The sequence below is a fragment of the Xylocopa sonorina genome, chromosome 9, assembly GCF_050948175.1.
Source record: "Xylocopa sonorina isolate GNS202 chromosome 9, iyXylSono1_principal, whole genome shotgun sequence".
NCBI classification, from domain to species: Eukaryota; Metazoa; Arthropoda; class Insecta; order Hymenoptera; family Apidae; genus Xylocopa; species Xylocopa sonorina.
In genome coordinates, this window is record NC_135201.1 from 10,809,900 (window position 1) to 10,831,739 (window position 21,840).

General features: G+C 39.5%; 2 protein-coding genes and 1 long non-coding RNA gene across 7 annotated transcripts in view; all 3 read left to right on the forward strand.

The window, feature by feature from the left end:
* Nucleotides 1-41: 41 nt before the first annotated feature.
* On the forward strand, nucleotides 42-5,012 carry Afti (aftiphilin). Of its 3 annotated transcripts, none has more exons than XM_076900199.1 (8): nucleotides 42-238; nucleotides 672-788; nucleotides 848-2,118; nucleotides 2,183-2,395; nucleotides 2,449-2,604; nucleotides 2,756-2,816; nucleotides 3,058-3,186; nucleotides 3,334-5,012. In XM_076900199.1, the coding sequence occupies exons 2-8, from the start codon at nucleotides 686-688 to the stop codon at nucleotides 3,918-3,920; spliced, it is 2,520 nt and encodes an 839-aa protein (XP_076756314.1). In that variant the 5' UTR covers nucleotides 42-238; nucleotides 672-685; the 3' UTR covers nucleotides 3,921-5,012. The 3 variants fall into 3 exon arrangements, with proteins under 3 accessions (XP_076756314.1, XP_076756315.1, XP_076756316.1); XM_076900200.1 differs by having other exon boundaries at nucleotides 43-238; nucleotides 2,458-2,604; XM_076900201.1 differs by lacking the exon at nucleotides 3,058-3,186 and having other exon boundaries at nucleotides 43-238.
* Nucleotides 5,013-7,607: 2,595 nt separating this feature from the next.
* Nucleotides 7,608-21,840, forward strand: part of Mgl (low-density lipoprotein receptor-related protein megalin) — a 31,236-nt gene continuing 17,003 nt past the window's right edge. The window contains exons 1-3 of the mRNA XM_076901869.1: nucleotides 7,608-8,326; nucleotides 20,704-20,826; nucleotides 21,594-21,725. Of these exons, the coding sequence (XP_076757984.1) occupies nucleotides 8,164-8,326; nucleotides 20,704-20,826; nucleotides 21,594-21,725 (418 nt within the window). The 5' untranslated portion in view covers nucleotides 7,608-8,163. The remainder of the gene's footprint in view (nucleotides 8,327-20,703; nucleotides 20,827-21,593; nucleotides 21,726-21,840) is intronic.
* On the forward strand, nucleotides 15,510-15,973 carry LOC143427254 (uncharacterized). 3 transcript variants are annotated; one of them, XR_013102283.1, is made up of 2 exons: nucleotides 15,510-15,663; nucleotides 15,715-15,973. It is a non-coding gene; the product is annotated as an uncharacterized LOC143427254 (long non-coding RNA). The 3 variants fall into 3 exon arrangements; XR_013102282.1 differs by having other exon boundaries at nucleotides 15,510-15,659; XR_013102284.1 differs by having other exon boundaries at nucleotides 15,510-15,648.

Genomic DNA, 21,840 nt, shown 5'->3' on the forward strand with positions numbered 1-21,840 from the left:
TTGAAAACACGCGCGATATCGAGCACGAACAGGTGCGCAGATGCAACACGTACAGAACAGGTGATAAGACCGATGTCCCGTGATTCGCACCACCAAACCTTACTATTCTAACAAGTTGTAATCGTTACTGATAAATATCGCATACGTCGATGAAGATCAATTTGAATAGAATCGAAATGATAACCAGTCATAGATAAAGCCGTCCCGTAAGGTGCTGCACGTACCTGAAAACATCATTGTAAGTAAACGTTCGATCATTTTTTCGATCCGCACTGAATCGCTCGACGATTCCGTTTCCGACTTTGGTATCATGACAAGACGGTGTTCAACGATCAATTAAATTCAATCGATCCACGCACCAAGTATTTTATTTAATTTGCTTATTCGTCATCGATGACACGCACCTAACCTATTTTACCTTTTACATATGCGTGTCGTTGTATAATGGGCAAACTACTGGTTCTTTTTTTTTTTTTATCAAATGCTCTTGTTCCCTCTTCAAAACATTTACAGAAAGTAAGTTTGTTAATCTCTTGGCACAGAGAATGGAAATAAGGTTGAAGGCATCGAATTTCTTTTGATTTGTGTTCCATTAAAGAATACAAAGGTGATTTTTATCCTTTCCTTTGTGCTTTTATAAATCGTAGAAAAAACAAAGATGTTTTTTTCAGAATCTTAATGAAGGATGGCATTCCCTCCGTTAGTTAGTTCTACGCCTCCACCATTGGATAATTTTGGGGATTCGGAAGAAGATGAGTTTGGAGATTTTGCAACTGGTGGCATAGATGGTAATTGCAATATTGTCCAAGAGCTATCTTTCTGTTATATACAAACAATTATGTTTCAGGATTGTCTGTATCATCGGATTCACCGCATAAGCTGATAACACCAATTCAGACACCTTTGACATCTCAAAATGCCTCACCACAAATAAATGGTATTTCAGAGACTCCTAGTAAGACACAGATAAATGTTGTTACACAACCGATAATTACAGAAGATGTTTTAATACTTGAAAAAATAAATGACACTATAAGTGACATTACGCTCAAGACAAAAGTTGAAAATGTTGATGAAACGATAGTGAACAATAGCAAAAAGGATTTGGAAATTGTAAATAATAATAGTAAGGAAGAAATAGTAGAGAAGATGGTGTTGAGCAGAGCTAATTCAGCAAGCGAAGGTAGTAGCTTAGGAGAAAAGGAACAGCATACTTCTCCCAATCATTTCGAGGACATAGAGCCTCTAAGTCTGGATTTAGGGGATCCAACCGTTGCTCCTGATACTATACCGCCAATAGATGATGACTTCTACGATTATGAACAGTTTGAAAATCCACAGAATTGGGTTTCTATCAGCAATTCACCTACGGACATGTCGAAAGCAGAATATTTGAAGTTACAAGAACCCGAGGGAGCCTCAAGTAATGTAAATAATTTAAATAAAGACTTCAATGTAGAAGATGAAAAGGAGTTAAACCTGGATTCAGAAAATTCTATTGTAAAGTCAAAACCTGAGGATCAATCTGTACAAACTTTAGATGTGCTTAACGAGAAAGATGTTTTCGCGTTCGAGATCGACGAATCGAAGATCACAAGTATCGAACGTTCGACTTTTGATGACACCATCGAGAAAGATTTACTGAACGTTCAGGATTCGAAGAACGAGTTTTTACCTGGTGATCAAACGAAAGCTGAAGATGTTGAAAACCTTCAGTTTTCTGAAGAAGAAGATATTAAAATCAGTGATGATTTCCTACCTCCGATGCCACTGCCATATATTTTCAGGTGCTCAGACGAAGAATTTGGCGACTTCAAGTATGACTCTATGTTTGAAAGTTCTACTAATACTCTTGAGGCGGGGTTTCTTGAATATTCCGTAGAGACAAGCGAGAAAAAGGAGGAAACATCGGTTAAAAATGATGATTTCGGTGACTTTGCTAATTTCTCGGAGCACACGCAGTATGAGAAAAACGACAAAACAAATGTACCTGATAAAAGCGAAGACGATGATGATTTTGGAGACTTCAACGATTTCGAATCAGCCTTTGAACAACCTGTAGTAAAGCAGCCGCAGATGAGTCTGAAAGAGTCGATCTGTCGGATAGAGAATAAAAACGTGAGTTCTCTTCCGCTTTGTCTTGATAATTCTGATACTAGATACTTATCTAAAGTTTCTTTAGGCTGCCAACAAAATAGAGGATATAATAACGACTATGTTCTCTATCGACTCGGAGCATTGTGAGATCGAACTACAATCGTTGATAACCCAGGCAGATAAAGTGTGGCAGAGTATAAAAAGTGTAGAGGAAACAAATGCTTTAACGTATCAATGGGCAAACAGTTCTAGCAATAACGTACTATTAAATTCCCTGGGCATTGATTCCCGCAATATCGTGAGTAACGTGATTACGGGTGATAGTACTTTCAATTAGGTATTAAATTGTAGTGTTTGCAGTTGTTTGGGCCTAGATGGAATCCAAATGTTCCGAGATTTGCTGCGAACCTTGGTTTCACCCCGTTGGAACCAATCAAAGCTACAGCTGAATCCCAACCAACTGCTTCATCGAGTATCAATAAAACCCAGACTTCAATTAATTCCGAAGTATGTTTGGTAATTCAATAAGTCATTGGATACGCGATCATGAATGAACCCATATCATGATAACTTATCCATGATATATTGTATGAATATTGATTAGCATTATACATGGTATGTTTTACTATGATTCATAATAATAATGCAATCCCACTAGGAAGTACCTGCTGCTCAATTTGATTGGAATAGTGCCGGGCTTGTTAATCCTTTAGAAGCTAGTAAGTATTCTGTCCAATGTATGTTGGTGTCACATTTTTGTTAGTTTTATTTCGCTCTCTGGCAGGAATACAATTATTAGATATTTTATTAAATGTATAAGGACAATTTTTTGTTTAGATTGTACTATACTCTAGGATCTAATATTTTATCGCTTTTTCACTATGTTCGCTTTTGCAATTTTTTTCATGTAATGTGTGCTAATTGCTGGGAATATTCTTTGAACCTAATCGTATAATTTAGGTGGTGGGTTATCTGCTCTTCTACCTCTGGACTTTCTGTGTCCTTTTGATCCTCTACTAACATCCCACAGCTCCACCAACTCTGAATCCTACCGTCGACCAAGTAGCGCAAGGAATCCCATTAATCATCGTAAGTGTTAGGCTTGTATTTTGTATTCTATGTCCTGTAGTCGGATAGATACATTATATTTTTTCTACTGCACGATTTCATTCTTGCGTTCCTCCGATACGTTCAAGCTATCGCATTTAAACAAGATTTTTCTTTATCGAACGATAGATATCCCAGAAGGAAATGTAAACCGGGAACGATGCAATTCGGTGTCCAAAGTGGAGACAATAGATTCGTTGGAGAATGACGTTACGAAATTACAGAAGCGTTCACACTCGTCGAAGATGATAGAGCCTTTACCAGCCTCTCGCGTACAAGAATGGAAGAGAAAAACTGATCTCGACTCCGGGCAGAAACAGAAGGGCATAGGCATCCAAAAGACTGTCTCCATCGAGAAGCAGTGTCTGCCAACGGAGAAGCCGTTCCCAACGGGCGAGAAACAACATACAACAGAGAGACAGTTCGTGTCGATTGAAAAGCAATTTCTTTCGAGTGATAAACAGTATTTACCAGTCGAAAAATCGATGTTAGACGTTTATCGTGGAAAGAATGTGAGCAAAAGATCCGGGTCTGAGCATGTGGTGATGGACAGGTACGGTCGGGTGATGCCGGTCCAGCCGGAAACTGCAAGAGTACTGAACCGTTTACCAGATCTTTCATTCCTGAGCGCCAGAACTTTAATGCTCGATCGTGAACGTGAACATAAACAAATCGCCTATGACATGGGTGTTATAAGTCGTAAGATGCCCGGCTGAGTAACGTCGGTCTGAGCGCGAGTTTGAAAGGTCAGAACATTCAACAGATCACACACACACACACACACATACACACATACACACTCTCTCTCTTTCTCTCTGTCCCGTGGACGAATCGATGAGACTTAGAAATGAAGGAGAAAAGACGTTCCGTTAACCTTTCAAACCCGCGCTTGGACCGACCTTCGATCCTACTTCCCTTCTCCCCTGCCTGATAAAATGAAAAAGAAGAAAAACATACTGACTGATATAAAGTATTCTATACACTCTATTCAGGAAGGTAAACAGAGATTCTGTACAGAGTGTACTACAAATGTCTACTTTCTACGGTTATACTCTGCGTTACGGAGTTGCTATCATTTCAGCGCACGATAAGATGGCCGATGTAGAATATTTATACTTTGTTCACGAAATGGAGTCGTAATATTTTACCACTTACAAGTATAATGTTAAAAGTTCCAATAAGTTTCAGGCACTTAAAGAGCATCCGCAATGTATACATCACTTATAGTATGTGATACATAGTTTCCGTACGTTAATCGTTGCTTTGTTTAACTTAGGTTCGAGCATTTCCCAATCTGCATCAAAATCCCTCTTTATGGTTTAGTTTCAGATACGATGTGGACCAATTTATAGTTTAAAGTGACACGCATAGTCAATTGTAATATAGTATTTACGATTATGATATGTCTAATCATAGTTTTTCTAAGTAGTAGGAAAATTCATGCTGTTACACAGCGGAGTTTTTTTTTCCAGATGAAACTGTGAATGTTATTATGGATTAATTAATACCTAAAGTATTTATGTTCTTATTCTCGTTTCTAATGATGTCTTAATTAAGGAATTTTGTTAATACACTTTATAGGTTTATATAGTTACTTCGCAAGACTTACAAGGATATTGTAAGCATAATGTACTTACTCTTTCGTGCATACTGACTCTGTTCCGTGAACAGGTGTGAAAATTATGCAAGTTAGTGGTGCAGCCAGAAGTTCTTAATGAATAGACGTGATGATATTACATGTATTATTATTCATCCAAGAAAAATCATTGTTAGAAGACTCTTTACAAGAAATGTATATATTTCGTGTGTCCACGTTAAAAAGTATTTTTTCTTGTTTTTGTAAAAACGGGATAGTTGCGATTATAACAAACGAAGGATTCAATTGAATCGTTGACAAGTATTATTTTCTGGTACTCATATTTTAAAGCAATTCGTTTCAGTCAATTTTTCATCACACTTGGCCGCGCCACAGTTGCAAGTAGTCAGTGATATCGAATACTCGATATTCGAGTTAAGATTTAGCGTTAATATTATGTTCAGAGGGAATTATCGTGAATATAGCTGGCGTTCAAAAGTGACTTAAAAAATAAAGTAATAATAATAAGATATTGTAGAGGTGAATATAAAAGTGTCGGATGAGAAACTTAATAGGGGGTGCTTATATCTTTAACATTGGATAACTCTCATTTTTCATAGACTGAATGTTCTTGTTATTGTATAATGATTTAAAGCCCAGTTAGGTATTTTATTGTTATAACTAAAAGAGGACCATTCTTGCATCGAAGATGTGAGAGAATTTGAAATGATTACAGGAAATAGCAGATTACTTAAAACATTGTTTTCCCTTAATCGTATTCAAGTATTATTATAGAATACCCAAAAGAAAGGGGTGTTAAATATATGATATATTTTAATTTTACATGTTATCAGTTTTATTTATTAATTATATCTTTATAATATTATATTGTATTACTAACATTGTGATTATTTTATTATGAAGACTTTTATTTATTAATTAATATGTTTACTACATATTTAACTTTATAATCAAAATCATTATTTTACAATAAAAGAAACAATGGTGATACGGATGCATGTAATTTTTTGCCAGTAATTGCCATGATAATCATTCAAGCGTATTGTCAATCTTCTATGCAAGAACAATGTTCTCTTGTATATTAATGTATCAGAGATGAAAGCCTGTGTCATTTAATTGGTACTAGTCAGTTCTCGAAAACTTGCACACAGTACATGAAAATAATTTACCCTTACTACAGTGTCAATAAAAACTCTTATTTTTATCAGGTGTATCTTTAATACGGATACTTATGTAGACAAATTCTTCATTAATTATTGTTTGACAACGATATTACAGGATCCACCTGCTTAATATCAAGTATAATAATTAATAAGAGGATAAAAATATTGCTTCCTTTTTTATATTTTCTGTTTCGCACAGAAATTTAGGGAAATTAATGATCTATCATTGAAATTGTGCCCATCACTGTACATGCCAGGTATAGTCGTGCGGCGGCTGGTACGGACAGGTACCAAATGCCACAAGGTCACGACTCGTGTGCCCGTATGCATGGTGGAAGAGAACCAACGCGAGAGGAGGAGAGAGACCTTTTATTGTGCGGCTTAGCGTTGCGCCGGCAAGGTGCGCAACCAATGAACAGCGAAATAACAGGTGAAAGAACACACACGTTGCACCGGAGATGTTGTGTTCTCAGCAGAAATGAATTCTTTATGAACTCGTTTCCAGAGACCACGTAACGACCCGCGAACGTTTGCTGCATACTCGCGACGTATCCTTTTACAATTTAAATTACAATTTTACGCACGAAAGACAGCAGAAGATTATCAGAATTGAGTTAATACAGTTGGCGAGACAAACGTGACGACCCCTGTATAAATTTAAATTTGCCAAAAGCATTTCGACTTTGAGAAATGTGTACATTCTTCAATGGGAATGTAAATGTAATAGTAGAACAGTCCTAGCTGGGAAAGGAAGTGTGCGGGAATGTAGCAGTCATATCTCCAGACAATGGAAAAGGTCGAGCATAGACTATGGTGGCATTTTGCTTTGACTAATAAACGCATTTACGAGAAAACGCCAGGAATTGGCGACGTGTCGTTCTTTCGAGCGGCACCACCGGGCACGGGTGGCACGAGTTCACGTTATACAACTTCATTCACGAACGGTGTACGCAAAGACAAATTGCGAGTTTCCCTCTCGAATGCACACACCATTTCCAATTAATACTGCCTCCAGTTTTACCGATCCCCACTTCTTACTATTATGTCACCTCCTTAGATACAGAATAAATTGTATTCGTTTTTTCACTATTTTTCAAGAGTTTTAGAAATTCCATGGATACAACCGGACAGGACACGTTGGATCGTTTGGTACGTGCATATATCCTGGTTCAAAAGAATTCAAAAGTGCAAGAATGCGTGTACAGGGTTGGAATGTTTCAGGCCTGCTAAGATCACAGAAAAAGTCAGGAAAGTTTCTAAGGGACAGTGCATTATCTAAGGTCAGGTAAGTTCATCCTGTTTACATCCGTTTTCTATGAGCTTCAGTTTAGAGTGCAGGTAGACGAATATTCCACGTAGTATTTAACGGGAGAAATAGAATAGAACTATACCATAGAAGTTAAATTTACTGCAAATACTTGGTAATGTGTCCATTAAAATTGAATTTCGAATAGTCGTAGAAGAGAGATGCACGGTCTACAAAGAATTATAGCCAATTGCATCGAAGAAATCGATCGTCTAACCAGACTACTAATCGATTATTTCCAATGATCGGATTTTACGTCGTATTTAATATCCATGTCACAATGTTCGCAGGTATTTGCTAGCTGAATACTATCTTAGCGAAGGATTTGCCACACGTGGTGCCTAGAACCCCTTCTCCGTGCATGCGCGGTTGCTTGGGTCTTGAGGCCTGTCCGGCGGGCGTATGCGCCGTAAAGTTAGTCGTTCGCTGACCGCGGCCGCGTAAATGTGCGCGTCAGCTATGAACTGAACCCGAGAGTCGCTCGTGCTTTTCGTATTCTTTTTTTCATTTCCTTTGTTTTCCTTTTACACCAAGGAATTCTGGATTATTTTTCACCTCGAGCACGAGCAGGTGCGCGCATTAGATAGTTCCGCTCCGACTCAACAAGTGCAACTACAGAATATTCCCATTTCTTTTTTCCCCTGAAAGAAAAAAGAAGAGCGAGAGAAAGGAAGGATTTACAATTTATCGTACTGTTCCGAACGTCGGTATTCGCTGCAAGAAACTTTTCTAAGAAACTCTCTTCTCGTGGCTGTCTCAGGTCCCGATTAAAGTGAGCCTAGCATACCGTTTTATATCCGTTCGAACGGTGTATCCTGAGAATCGTGGTACCGGCCGAACAGTGGAGACGAAAATTAAGGTGTTGAACGGTGTGCGGTGAGAAGGACGGTGCGATGGCAGTGGCTACGGGGCCACGCCGGCCACGCACGCTTCTCCTCGGTGGTAAACGTGCTTCCGGGAATACTTTTGGAGCGAAAAGTCTGTGCTGGTTCCTCGATGGGCTTCCATTGATCCTAGTCTTGGCCGGTGTCACACAGGTGGCTGCCATCCGGATGGGTAAGTGTATCGAAGCTTACTTCCTCCTTACTTAAAATACACCTTTTACTGTGCAAAAAGTTTGTTTTTCATAAGTTTTTCTAGCCCTCGAAGTTCATGATATTTTCTTGCCACAATTTTTACATCGACCAATGTAACAACCTGTTGGCCTAGCACTTGCTGATGTTCGCGCACACGTACTGCGCATAGATTGTTAAAACATTCGATGATAGATTTGCATAAAGAATCGAAAGCTTACCTTCGATGGAAATTTTACAGGATTGAGGTGAAAAAAAAAAAAAACGAGCAGCATCTACGCGCCAACTCTCGCCTATTTGTTACCATTCTGCGAACTTTCATGTCAACTAATTAGTAATTCAACAAAGTCGAATGTGTGTACACATACACACACATACACACACGCACACACTGTCCTCCGTTTTTGTTCCGCCGGATGAATGGAGATCTGTTTGCTTTCATGCACAAGAAGCAATAGAATTTCTTCTTTTCTTTTCTCGTGTGTGGTTTGATGTATGTTTCACGACCTACAGAATTGTATAGTTTTCGTTGAATGGGTTTTGTTCCTAGAACCCCATAGTCTATACGCAATCGATTGATTGCGTTTTCTTCTATGCAATAACATTGAAACGTTCGATAAACGTTCTTATTATAACTTCATTCTTTGTTTTGCGTACTAAAAATATTTCCGTAGCTGCTACCTGTGAACGATAACATTCCCAAAGGATTATACTCCTTTGCAGTATCATATTACTCAGTATCTCTTCTCTTCTCTTCCGAAGGAGTCTTATCTTTTCGATCATGTGCTCGAATCAATTAATCTAAATCAAACTATTTTAAAGAGAAGTGTATATTTGCATGGGTCGTAAATTATTTACTAAATTCTCGATTCTAAACAAACCTGCATAAAGCGTAAAATTCTAAGAACGGTTGTCGGTTAGAACGTCTGGTCTCGATCTAATTCTGTTTCTGTTACAAACGCCATGCCGTCGAGATCGCGGTCGTTTTTGCTTCGGACCATCTCCGACCGCTGCTTTCTCTGTTCCCCGCTAGGTGTGCGACTTACGTATTGCGTGTGCTTTTCCTCGAGCGTTCGACTTTTTAAAAATCCCACCTCGCATGAGAGTGCAGTTAACGAATCGAGTTGAATATACCGTTAATCGTGTAGTCATCACGACTTTTGTTTTACGTATCGCAGTTCTAATCTGTGGACAATCGAAAAGTTAGTAAACCTTGGGAACAACGAATATAAGAATGGTAGAACAAGGAATTTGCAAGTTAAAGGTATTCAAATTCATTCCTCGTTGAAGAAAGAAACTTGCAAGTCCTTGTGTAAGATTGTAAAGATATTTTTTTAAATGTTTCTTGGCGCGTACGATTCATTTATAGGTAATTCAAAGCGTTATTCTGTCCCTGAGGACATTTTTAGGCGAATTTTGCCAGAATGAATGCACCACTGTACGTATTATCACGCGCAAATATTAAGTGACGTACACGGGGGGAAAAGAAAGAAAGTAAACATTGACCTCGAAATTCGAAGGTGGGCTTTTACGAAAGGTAAAAATGTAAGATCCAACCTTTCCGGGTAGAAGTTAAATTTAGCTCTTATCGAATTGCTAAATCCGTATACACACATTTTTGCGGACAATGTGCAATAAAATTCAGTTATATTAAGTTCAGTCACAAATGGCCTCGGTTTCCTTGTTCCTTAAGTAAGATATAACACGGTATGCATTGTAAACTTTCGTTGGAAAATATTTAAGGCAGTTTTATCATGTGTGCATTTTATGTTAATGCTTGTAAAACGAAAAAATGCGGTTATTTGATTTACATAGTTGCGCCATACTGCCATGAGACCCGAAGAAAATGCAAGCGCACAGAAACCTGCAAATATTTGTAATGCAATCTCGTTTCTCTCGATAAACAATTGCGTTGAGTAAGCATCTTGTCGTACTGGGAATTAAGTTTTTGCAATATTCGTGGAGTCGTTTTGCTGCTTGAGATTAGCCACGACTTGAACACGAATCTTGAATATTTTAACGCGTTTTCTTATTCCCTAATCCATTCGTAGAGGTAACGGATACACGAACGATCGCGACAGCAAACGAAATAAACGCAGACGAATACTGCGTAGCCATACAATCTTTACGAAACCGGTTCCACTTGTAGTCTTAGTTTGCGTGTAAGCTGATCGGGACTTTTTTGAAAATCGAACGATTTCATCGTCTCACGAGATTCATCGGAAATCCTATAATAATTATGAGATTTTGAAGATGATTACAGTTATTAAAAGTGTACGCTACTTTGTACACTATTGTGAAGTAACTATGAACGAGAAATAGAAAATTCAGGACTTTTACTGGAAAACTTGCCTTAATTAAGTTAACTGCCCTTGATACTTTTTGTTCTTCTTGCAAAAAAATGTTGAATTGATTGTATATGTATGTGCATTTAATTAGATTTTGTTGAATATTACCTGTAACAGCCGATTTGATCGATCATTCTATGCTACCGTGACGTGCCACGTCTAATACTCTATCCACACGGGTACAAGTTTTGTGGTGGGTGGGAAAACCGGTTTCTCGAACTCGTAGTAAACACGACAAGCAGAATGTTCCGAATTTTCGAGGACTCCCATTCCTTCGTGATTCTTTCACATTCTATTTCACGATGTTTCACAAAAATGTTCGTCGTTAGAATTCCATTCTGTAACGTCCCAAAATTGGCCATCATTTCATATGGCCATCCTTACATATAAAGTAAGTTCAATCTTTTTTTATTATTTCGATGGCTAAAATATTAGAGTATGTAAACAATATAAAAGTCTCAGGTTCAATGAATTATGTACAATCTCATAGAGGTTTTATGAAAACTAGTTAACTCAGTTTTATCTACGTACCTTGATTAAAATGTTTTCATTCTTCTTACTATTGATTTAGTAAAAAAGGTTTCCCGATGTGTGTTTTGGTATTAAATTCCCGCCACGTAATATAAAAATGTCATTGTACTCAGTACCCTGGAGGATCGTTGAATCACCAAAAATAGAAAAAAGCCATGTATGCGTATAGACATGGATCCGAGTAACTCTATACCTTTTCATGCGATCACCGTATTGTATTTCGACACGCGTCGCAAAGGGAATATAACTTTCCACATTCTGGAAAAGGAATTACCCATAATTACAATTGCCTTTCAAATATTATTAGACTATTATGGAATAATGTTTAAAAGTGTTTCCAAGTGTTTTATAATGATGTTTCATCATTAACGATAACTACGAACGTATTACCTTCTCGTTAAACATTTTTGATAGTGTTGAAACACTGACGATAGAAAAATGTCTTGGTCTGTGTGCTAGATGCCTACAGTGTATCGTCAGTCATTAGATCACCATCCGTAGTTACTACTTTAGTTACAGATTATAATTTTCAATCGATTTTGCAAAAGAATACGGTATTTTTTTTTTTTACGTACAGATTAAGATGAATAGTCACGTATGGTCTCTTTCTTTCTTTTTTTTTCGGCACGTCCGAAGAGGAACTTTCTCCTTCTTCGGAGGAAGAAAGAAGGAATCAGAGCTTGCAAACTCAGACAACTCTCGAGTGCAAGGTTCTTGGGTTTCATCGACCCACTGATTCGTGCTACTTCTTTTTCTCGTGCTAATAACTGCATGCACACCGTGCAAGAGGATCTATCAGCCTGGATAACAACAATAACCCGAATAGCACGCAATACCAGTTAGTAAATCACCGACTATGAAACATTCTTCATTAATTCAAAATATTTCATGCACTTTATTTAAATATTCTTTAATTAGTCCCTCTTTCTCTCTTAATTGGCAGTCTTTTGCCTACTCGAAATTGGACCTAATAAGTAACGTTCTGTTCTAGGGATATTTTGGTGAAAAATTTAATTCCAACTTTCTAATGCGACGATTTAGCTGAGGCTTTTCTACGATTACCAATTTAACGATTTTCCATCGATGTACCGCTATCCTCTTGTGTATTCAGGAAACATCATTTCCTTTGACCTCGAAGAAAAAACAAGGCTCGAGCACATCATAGAGTTCATTTGCCTAGACAAGTAGAGATATATTATAAAAAATTTCTAGAACTAGTTACATCTTTTATTCAATTATTTCATTTTCAGAGATGATCGCACGACCTAAAATTAAATCTTAAATTCCTTCACCTTCTTTCCTTATACTTAACAATCTGCATAAATTATGAACGCCGTTATCCCTGCGGCCATAAACTATCCATGTTCAGTTAATAATTTTACCAGTAAGTGTAACAGGATATTATTTTACTGTAAACTGTTTTTTGCTCGAGTCCTTCCGATTCATGGATGCGTGGGTTTTCCGTGGTAGCATCTCCGTTTCACTGCGAATCAACTATCATAGCGTGGATCGTGATTATTGATGTGCCTCTGTAAAAGTTTTACCTCCGTTTAAATCATCGCCGTTCCAAACAACAAACCACTTAGATCGCATACATGGGTATGCTCAGAGGGCGTGTAAAGTATGCCATTGCGGAGTTACTCTCCGTCCGCGGGTAAAAACCAAGAGTTGGAGGAATTTATTCAGTGAAATGGCATTGCTTATTGTTACAGGATAATCTTACCCAGAAAGCTCCCTTCACCTCGACAGCGCACGTATCTGAGCGCGTACGATTTAAAACTGTGCGCCAATAGAACCATCAAACGTGCCCGGATGCGCGCGCATCCACTTAACCTTTTCAAACCCGAGTTTACGTTAGAACAAACATCCAGACGAAGAAAAGCGTTGCAAACGTCTCGACGATGGTTAGTTATTGCTCGAGGTAAAAATCTGAAATTGAAAGCATCATTTCATAGAACTCACGCGCAGGAAATAATTTGTAGCGAAACTGTCATAGATGAAATATCCTGGCCGATACTCTCGGAAGCTCGAGCCAGGTTGGCAGGTTCGAGGCTGGCAGGTAAAGTCGGTAGGCCGGCCGAGGTTCATTGACCTCGGCCTAGCGGCCGACCGGATAGCGGGACCATGCCTCCCCGATTCTACGTACTCCTTCTGCCTTCTGTACACCTTCCTTCCCCTCTTTCTCTCTCCCACCGTCTTCACCTCTCTGTTTCTAAGTCTCTCCGTGCACGGTTCGCGTGTTGCGATATCGGCTCCTCGGCTGCTCGCTCTTTTGCAAACTGAGCGGAAAGTGTAACTTTTGTAAGACAATTTCCACGGACGGTTTTGCTGCACGGTGCAAGAAAATTATTCCGTCACGGTATGCAATCGAAAACGCCACGATAGATGGCTCGAGGTGGAAAAGTGAAATGTCGAACGAGATTTTCATTTTATGGAAAAACTATCGGTACGGAAAATTCTGATGCGCCTGCGCGTACTCGATAGGTTCGCACGCGCATGGCGCGCGTGTTTGAAAAGATTCGAAAACGATGCGTTAGAGGTAAGATATTTTTGGATGCGTTCTATTATTTGTTTCTAACGCAGGTATTCGCACAGCAATTACGCGCGGCGTTTAATCGAGCTGAATCGATTTACTGCGCGAGTTGGTAGCCTCAATTATAGTCGGGTTCGACTAGTAAGTCAGCGAATAGTAAAAGCTATATATAATTGATCGATAGGTTATGTACGCGGTAAGTAAATAAACAGGGAGCTGAATGAACGATCACATTAAGCGCATGGACAGGGAGAATAAAAGTATAAAGGTGCCATTGATTCGTCCATAGGTCGATCGCGTGGGAAACTGCAACTTTCACCCATGGGATTATGAGAGAGCTCAAATAGCACGAATCTAGCGGTTCTGGATTGCCGTTGACTGAATTGCAATTCTTAATGTCAGCGCGCAAAGCCAGTACGCCTCAACCGGTTGATTTATCTATTATTTTCTCTTTATGCCAACTTTCAGTTAACGTGGCGTGCATGCGATATAAGGCGAACATCTCTGATTGTTCGGGGAACAGCGAGGTACATTCTTCGCGAACGCAAATTGATCTCAACGTTGGACAATTGAATGACCGTCATGATCCAATTTCATCATGATCCGTTAACCGCATCTATCAGATTATTTTCGATAAATGAGGAAACAATTGTATCTATCCCTTCTTTTCCTCCGCCTACCAATTATAAGGTCGACGTCCTCGATAACAGCTTCTACGTGAAAATGGTATACCACATTATCGATTCATCCTTTCATCGAGAGAACTGTCCTTGTAATAGCTTGTTGTTTCAACGAAACAGGGTGCCTGAATTGTTCGCTGAAAATGATAGAGCTGAAGGGACAGGAGCCGCAGATAGAACTACGGTAGATAGAACCCTGGTAAATGTGAATTGTGCCGGACGACCTGGAAACCTTTAAGAAGGCGCATCGAGCAACGATCGGTGAATATCAACAAGAAAGAACGCGAATGCCTTGTGTTACCTCTATTCAAGATTCTTGGCTTTTCTTTCCTCGACACCCTATCGACTACGTTGGATCACTCCTCCTTTCTAATTTACGGACGTCTATGTTTTTGTACAACGTTGTACATGCGCTCGCACACCGCCTGTACTACATTCTATTGTATTTCGCACGATACAATAGCATCATATACAGAAATACACTGTATAATATCGCTTCGCTGATATAAGATTCCTGCTGTGCCACAGCATCGCTATATTAGCGTTGCTGTTAATGTAATTGTACAATTACATTAACAGTAACGGTAACGTTATACGAAAAGACGTTACTTGGTGTCGATGAGCTCATCTGTCTGCTTTATTAAAAAGAAAGTGATTTAATTAACTCGATCGTCCATGTGTGGAGAACAGTAGGCATTGTGTGGTTTGTATTTCAGCGAGGAGAAACGCACGGTGCACATCGAAGGCTGACGGTGTTGGCTTCATAAAGCGGAATCGGCTCTAACGAAAGGAAGTGCACCGCGGTGCGCTGGTGATGGTTGAAATTGGAACGAGCATACAATAAGCCCTCATTGCTCGAAACAGAGCCATCTCGAGTGTTTGGTCGTCGCACAGATAGCTCTTTTTTATCTACAGCAATTATCGACAGCACTGATCGAATTCGGCTATAAACTGTTACTGAAAATACGAGGGATCGTTTGCAATGTTGCGCCACCTTGATTAATTTCGATAAACAAGCTGCAAAGAATAAGCTTGGATTGTTTGAAATCTGACGAGGTGAGGATATCGTTGGTTCGATGTTTTAGTGGCATTGATGATTTTGGTAACGCTGTCCGGTAACGGGTAAAACAGTTTCGTCCGTTTGTACGTAGAAATGGTCGAAACCTGCGAGCGAATTGAACAAATCGGATCAACGAACGGTGGCGACTGCTGGGTAATCGAGACGTACGTAAATAGGTGTACCATTCAACTGTTCGATTCATACCTACTGTACTTGTAGTACGTCTCTACAAGGCCACGGGGAGGAACGAATACGAAGAGAAACGAATTCTCGATTACCATGGGCGAAGGGAGTTCCCTCAAGTATTGTTCGCAACCCACTACTCAATGCGCTGGTTCTTTTTATTTCGTATTGTTTTGGCCTGTTCCATGGGAAGAGGAAGTTAAGAGTATTTTTATATTCTTACAATGAGACTTGCGATAACAGTTTCTAAAATATCCTTTCATTTTCGCGGGCATAACGATTATGAAGTAAGAACTGTACGTGGCACGACACCTATTGTGGGATCTGTTAGAACTTTCAAAACTTTACCAACCGGAAAAAAAGTTTTGTATTTGTAACGTGACGCAAAGAATAGGAGTAACATGATTTAAAATTACCACTGGTTAGGTAAGCTTTTAAATATTGTGCAAACGTGATTGACTTGATACATTTAATAATTAATTATATCATGCTTCGTAGTTTTCAGAATGTTCTGCAAACAGTATTGAATACTTCGAGGCACATAAAAAGCATAATCGTTGTTTTTTTGTGAACAAAGGAATCGACGATTTCTGTAAGAGACTCGCACGGCCATAAGTAACGAAAGAGGAACGTATTCGTTTATTGTTGTTTAAGGGCACACTTTCTATGAAATGAAATTTCCATTTAGACAAAACCGAGTCCCAGTTTTTATAGTAAATCGAATATGTGTTGCTCTGAAGGAGACCGCATCGTGTTAGAATTTATAATTTGAAAGTAATTTTTATTCACTTTTTGTTTTCCATGCACATAATGCATATTTAAATTTCGTACGTAATAGGACATTTTTTTCATTTTAAAATTAATTAATCTCGTGCAAGTAAAAGCAACAACAGCGACCAATTGCCACTTATCACTTTTTGCATTGAGACTCCCAAGGTTTCCTCATAAATATTATTCATAATGAAGTCATCTTTAAACGTAGTGTCTATTAGTACGCATATAATTGAGATAATTCTCCACGTCTATTTTAATTTTTATGCAGTACGCGATTACAAAGTCATTGAATCTTATATTATACTGGTCTGTTCATAAACAGATTCAATTTGTTGTAACAGGTCAGTGTACCTATTCTTCGCATCCAATTCTTCCTTATTATATTCAAATAATTTCAGATAGCCGATGAAACTACGAAGGTATTTCTATCTGAATGGATCGAAATTGAAGAATGAATAGTCCATTTGCCTCTGAAGTAATTTTGAACACGTAATCCAATTAGTATCGACGCCCAGAGCAATTGGTAACAGTCTCGCGAAGACGACAGGGCACGAAATTTAGGTCGTACGTTCACACCTTGTTTCGATGTTCAATACATATATATATTTTTTAGCTCGTCATTCTCTCTCTCTTTTTCTCTCTTTCTCTCTCTTCATGAGGAATCTAGATTGAACAAGAGAACTAGGACAAGGTTACATTTATCGGTCACCCGTTGTGCGATACGTCGAGATTCTTCGGTTCCATCCAAGACACAAATTTTTGATTATTAAACTGGCATTGTGGTCCATCCTTCTCTATAATCAAGGTTTTACGAGATCTTTTCACATTGATATCTCACATTGAATATTGAATTCAAATGATTTTGCATTATGGCAAGTGTATCGTGCAAATTGTTTGCAGGTATTTGAGTAGCACGAGCACTATGTTTTTGGAATGTGCACCATAGTTTTGGTAAGAGATCCTCGATTCGTTCGCATTAGGAAAAGAAAATGCAACGTGGTCAGTAAACCTCTGCGTCAACGGTGGAAGAATTGAGGCATTCACGGACACACTCTATTTGCCATGTTTTAAAAACCTATCATTACTGTTATGAGTCACACTGAACTATCTGCCCTGATCTGATTAAATCTGAGCAATTAAATATGCGACTGTACGTATATATTCACATCAGACAGCAGGGAAAGTGATTTTTAATCATCAAGATGCAATCTTCGCGGACTGACAAAAACAGTCTCACGGCTTTACGACTGTACCATTGGCACAATGAATGCTTCGTGTGTCCGGGTGATTGCTCTTACATGGACTCCGGTAAACATAGAATCCCATTCGTGCCAGGCAATTAAATAATTGTTCCTTCGAGGACGACCAGCTAATGAGCCTATAATTATGCCCCATCTTAACTAAATCTATCAATTTTCACGCAGTTGGCAATTACAAAATCATGGAACCTTATGATATACTGGTCTGTTCAAAATCATAGACTCAAGCTCCTGTAACAGGTCAGTAATTGTTGTAGTTAAATTCATTAGACGTCGGACAAATTAGAGAGTCGAAATCGTTTCTAGAAGTTTAACGATAGAAAATTGTCTCTTTAGCAGAAAGATTCGGAGATCAATTTAAGAAGCAAGTCCCTCAAGGCACCTACAGCGTAATTTACTTGAAAACACATGTCCCTCCGAAATCTATTGGTCGTTTCCTCGAACCGAGCCTCCGTCGAGTCTCTCGGCTAGAGAAGGTCGCGAGAGGATCGTGCAAAAAGATCGTGGCGAAGAACGAAGGTAGGCGAGTGTACTTCTCTGAGTTTCCCCCTCTCCACGTTGCGGCTCTCCTCCACGACTCCTGATCGAGTCTCGCTGAGTCTGGCCGAGTCTACCGGCGTGCCGTCGGTACCAGGGCGCACCGCCTGGTACGAGCGGTGCACTGGCTGGCCCCTTCCTGCCCCGTCGCCCGCTGTCTACGGTTGTCTCGCACTGACTCGTTGCGCCTCCGCGTCTCTCCTGCTAGCGACACAGGGCACCACCGTTCACATAGTAAACCGACGGAGATGAGAAAACTCGTAATCTGCGCAAGAATACAAAGAAACGAATGATTAAATTCGTCGGAGGACGAAACTCAACAAGGTTGCTTAAAAGACGGTTTACACGCGCTACTAGAGAGTAGGTGGGTTAGACGATTGTACAGTGGGTTCCTGGGTAGAGTGGTATTAAGCGTAATTTTTAATTGGGTTACATCGGTATGCTGGCTTTAGGTATTCGTTATTCGGTTTTATGATCAAGTATTATGAATTAATCACTGGAACGTGATGTTTCTCGTTATTCGAATAATTTATTTGCTCGAACCAGAAGCAGTTAAGGACATGCCAAGATAATGCACGCGATGTCGTATTGTGAATACGTGAAAAACATTTGCCGGCTGGAACGTGTCTTTTTCGGTGGGTATTAAATCAGCAGCAGTTGCCTGCGAAAGGACCGCTTATTTTCTTACCAAGGACACGTTCTTAACTCTTTCGTGACCAGCAATGCTAAAAAGGTATTCGAATTGTGCGTCTTCGCTGGAAACGGAAACATTGATACTTTTATCTCACGTTTGCACCTTCGTTACGTTTCTCGAGTCCTCCTCTCGAGCACCGCTCATCAAACATCGTTCGTTTAAATTTGACATAGCCTTATTGCATAACTTGAGCAAACAACAGTGAGTTGTAGCTTATCGGTTATATCATAATCTTACTTGGTGTTCCCAGAGGTAATTTCGAAAACTATTCCTATACGACGGTGCGTCCTTGTAACTTTGCGGTGGTAAAAGCCAATATTATTGAGCGTACGTCATCGAACGAGAAAGGCTAAACATCCTGTTGATGTTATCCTTGAAAAGATGCACATATACGGCAGCTAAGTACGTGCTAGATAACCGATTCCAGTTAGACTCCGCTGAGATTCTATCTGTTTGGTACCAGTCGGTACCGTTCTGTCTCCCGTCCGTAGAAGATGTTTTTTTACTTCCTTTTTCGTTGCTGTACAGCGTACACATCCTTCGTTTAGTTGGTTCAAGTGAAACTGAGCTTTTCAAAAGCAACAGATGTCTAAATTCAGAGGTTTCAATTTCTGGAAATTATTTTTTCTCCAGCTGGTAGATTACGAATCAAATTAAACTTGTAGAATAAAGGATAAGGCTCTCTCTTCAGATTTGTTGAAACAGGAGGATAGAAAGAGAATAAGGAGCTGGTGGTTCAGTGAAATTGGCTTGTATTTAAATGTTCTAATTCGCGTTCTCGTAATTACGCTCGTAACTATAATTACGCACACGCATTCAACGTGGATCGAGAACGTGGCTGGTACGCGCGTTTACTGAAAATATCGCGCGGTTGCCTCACAAATTTTGTAGAAAGTAGACTCGTTTGATAGGAAAAAATTCGAAATCCTTATATTGTTTTCTCTTTTCCTTTTTTTTCGCAGAAAGGTTGGTAACAAGCGTTTAATTGGTATTCGACATCCTCGTTTCCGATACATTTATGCAAAATTCCTCATCAGCGACGCTTGGAACGGCGTTAAATTAAGTTAATCACGGCTGTCATCTCGCGTATTAATGACTCGTGCAGCAAAACCAACTTTCTTCGCTTTTCAAATATCTCCTGGATAAAAAAAATCATACGTTGTTAGATTTTCGAAGCTGTTGTCCATTAATAAGCGTCACAGGAGCCTTCGTTTCCCACTACATGTACATATTCAAAGCATACCTGTAATCACGAGCCTTTTATCTCGTTCAGAACCTAGATTCTAAACCGTATCTGATGCGTGAACCTAGGAGGAACTGGTTTATCCAGGAGTCGAACGTTATCATTTTTTTTATTATCCCGCTGTTGGGATTTCCAGGCGAAGAAATGCAAGAAAACAGGGGTTATCGTTCGGTTCCCTGAAGCGAATCATTTCTATCGCTCTCAAAAGGATCCTCATTACATCTCTAGAGGGAACTGCCAACATTCATTGAACCTTTCACCTATCACGCCACTGATGTAACGAGTCACGAATGTTCCTGTTTTGTTCTAATCCGTGGCTTTCGGATTTTTCAATATTTTCAAGGATTCGCATTGGAAACAAACGTGACACGTGCAAGCAGGGGAAATCCAGTTAGGTGATAAGCTTATAAAGATACAGAGATCACCGTTACTTGGAAAATATGATAAACCTGAATGCTTCTCATTGAATTGTTTAATTCGCCAATAAGCTAAGATTTCCTCGTTTCTGTCTTTTACAGCCGATGGCAGCGGTTGCGGCGGCAATAGTTTTAGATGTGGAGATGGTACCTGTATATCGGCCACTTTGGTCTGCAATTATCAGAAAGATTGCGAGGGTGGTGAAGATGAATATCAGTCGTGCAGTAAGTATCTTCCTTCTCGATATTCCCGTTGAAATTCGATAGAATTGATTTCTGGTTTCTCTCGTGGCGATCGCGTTCAGGTAAGTCCGGAAGAATTAGCGATAATAGTGGTAGCTCTGCTGTTGCTGTCGACCTCGATAGCCAACAAAAGAAGTAAATCATGATCGATGAGAAAAACGCTTCCGGGAGGAAGCTTCGAATCTTTCTCGATGTACAATACTTCTGCCGCAGGCGAGAACCTCGAGGGAACAAGTGGATTCAGTTAAAAAAGCAATGCTCGACTTCTTTCTTTTTTTTTCATGGAATTTTCTGCCTGCAAATTGTAAATCGTTCGTTTGGTCGCGAAGAAATGATACGATAATCGTTTGTTGTTTCTAGAGTAATAATAATAATATGTTTATACGACTCGTCGATTCAGCGGCTAACACTGTGTATTTCGATAGCAATACGTAAGATAATTCTCACGCATCAATTTTATCTGCACGTGTTTCGCAACGTACGGACGATCGAAATGCCGAATAAAAAGTCAGCGTGTATTAATAATACCAACGAGAAACAGTGAGAGGGATAAAGGGGAGGGGGGTGGAGGGCTGGCGCTATCAGTAATCACAGTCGTTACCAATAATTATCGTTAATTGACAATGTTACTGCCAATGGTAATGCATTGTTGAAAATGCATGCCGATGAATGATCATTAACGTCATCAGCTCGCACTGGATGCCGGATAACTCGCGATACGTACGATTAATAGCTTGAATTGTTTGCAGCACCGCCAGACTGTGATCCTGGCCAAATTACTTGCGGCCAGTACATATTCAACAAGACCTACTGTATACCTCACCATCAACGATGCGATATGACTGTCGATTGCGTCGACGGGACCGACGAGGCCGGCTGCAGTGAGTATTTGTTAATTTGTGTGAAGAAAAAAAGTTATTCAATAGTCGCAGATAAAATCGTATCGTACAACTACTGATTTCGTGCCGCGTGATTATGAGGAAAACTTGTTTGGTG

Coding starts and splice junctions, on each gene's coding strand:
- Afti (XM_076900199.1), top strand. CDS start 686: ATGGCATTCCCTCCGTTAGTTAGTTCTACGCCTCCACCATTGGATAAT. Junction 2,396..2,448: donor GCATTGATTCCCGCAATATC/GTGAGTAACGTG, acceptor ATTAAATTGTAG/TGTTTGCAGTTGTTTGGGCC. Junction 3,187..3,333: donor AAGGAATCCCATTAATCATC/GTAAGTGTTAGG, acceptor ATCGAACGATAG/ATATCCCAGAAGGAAATGTA.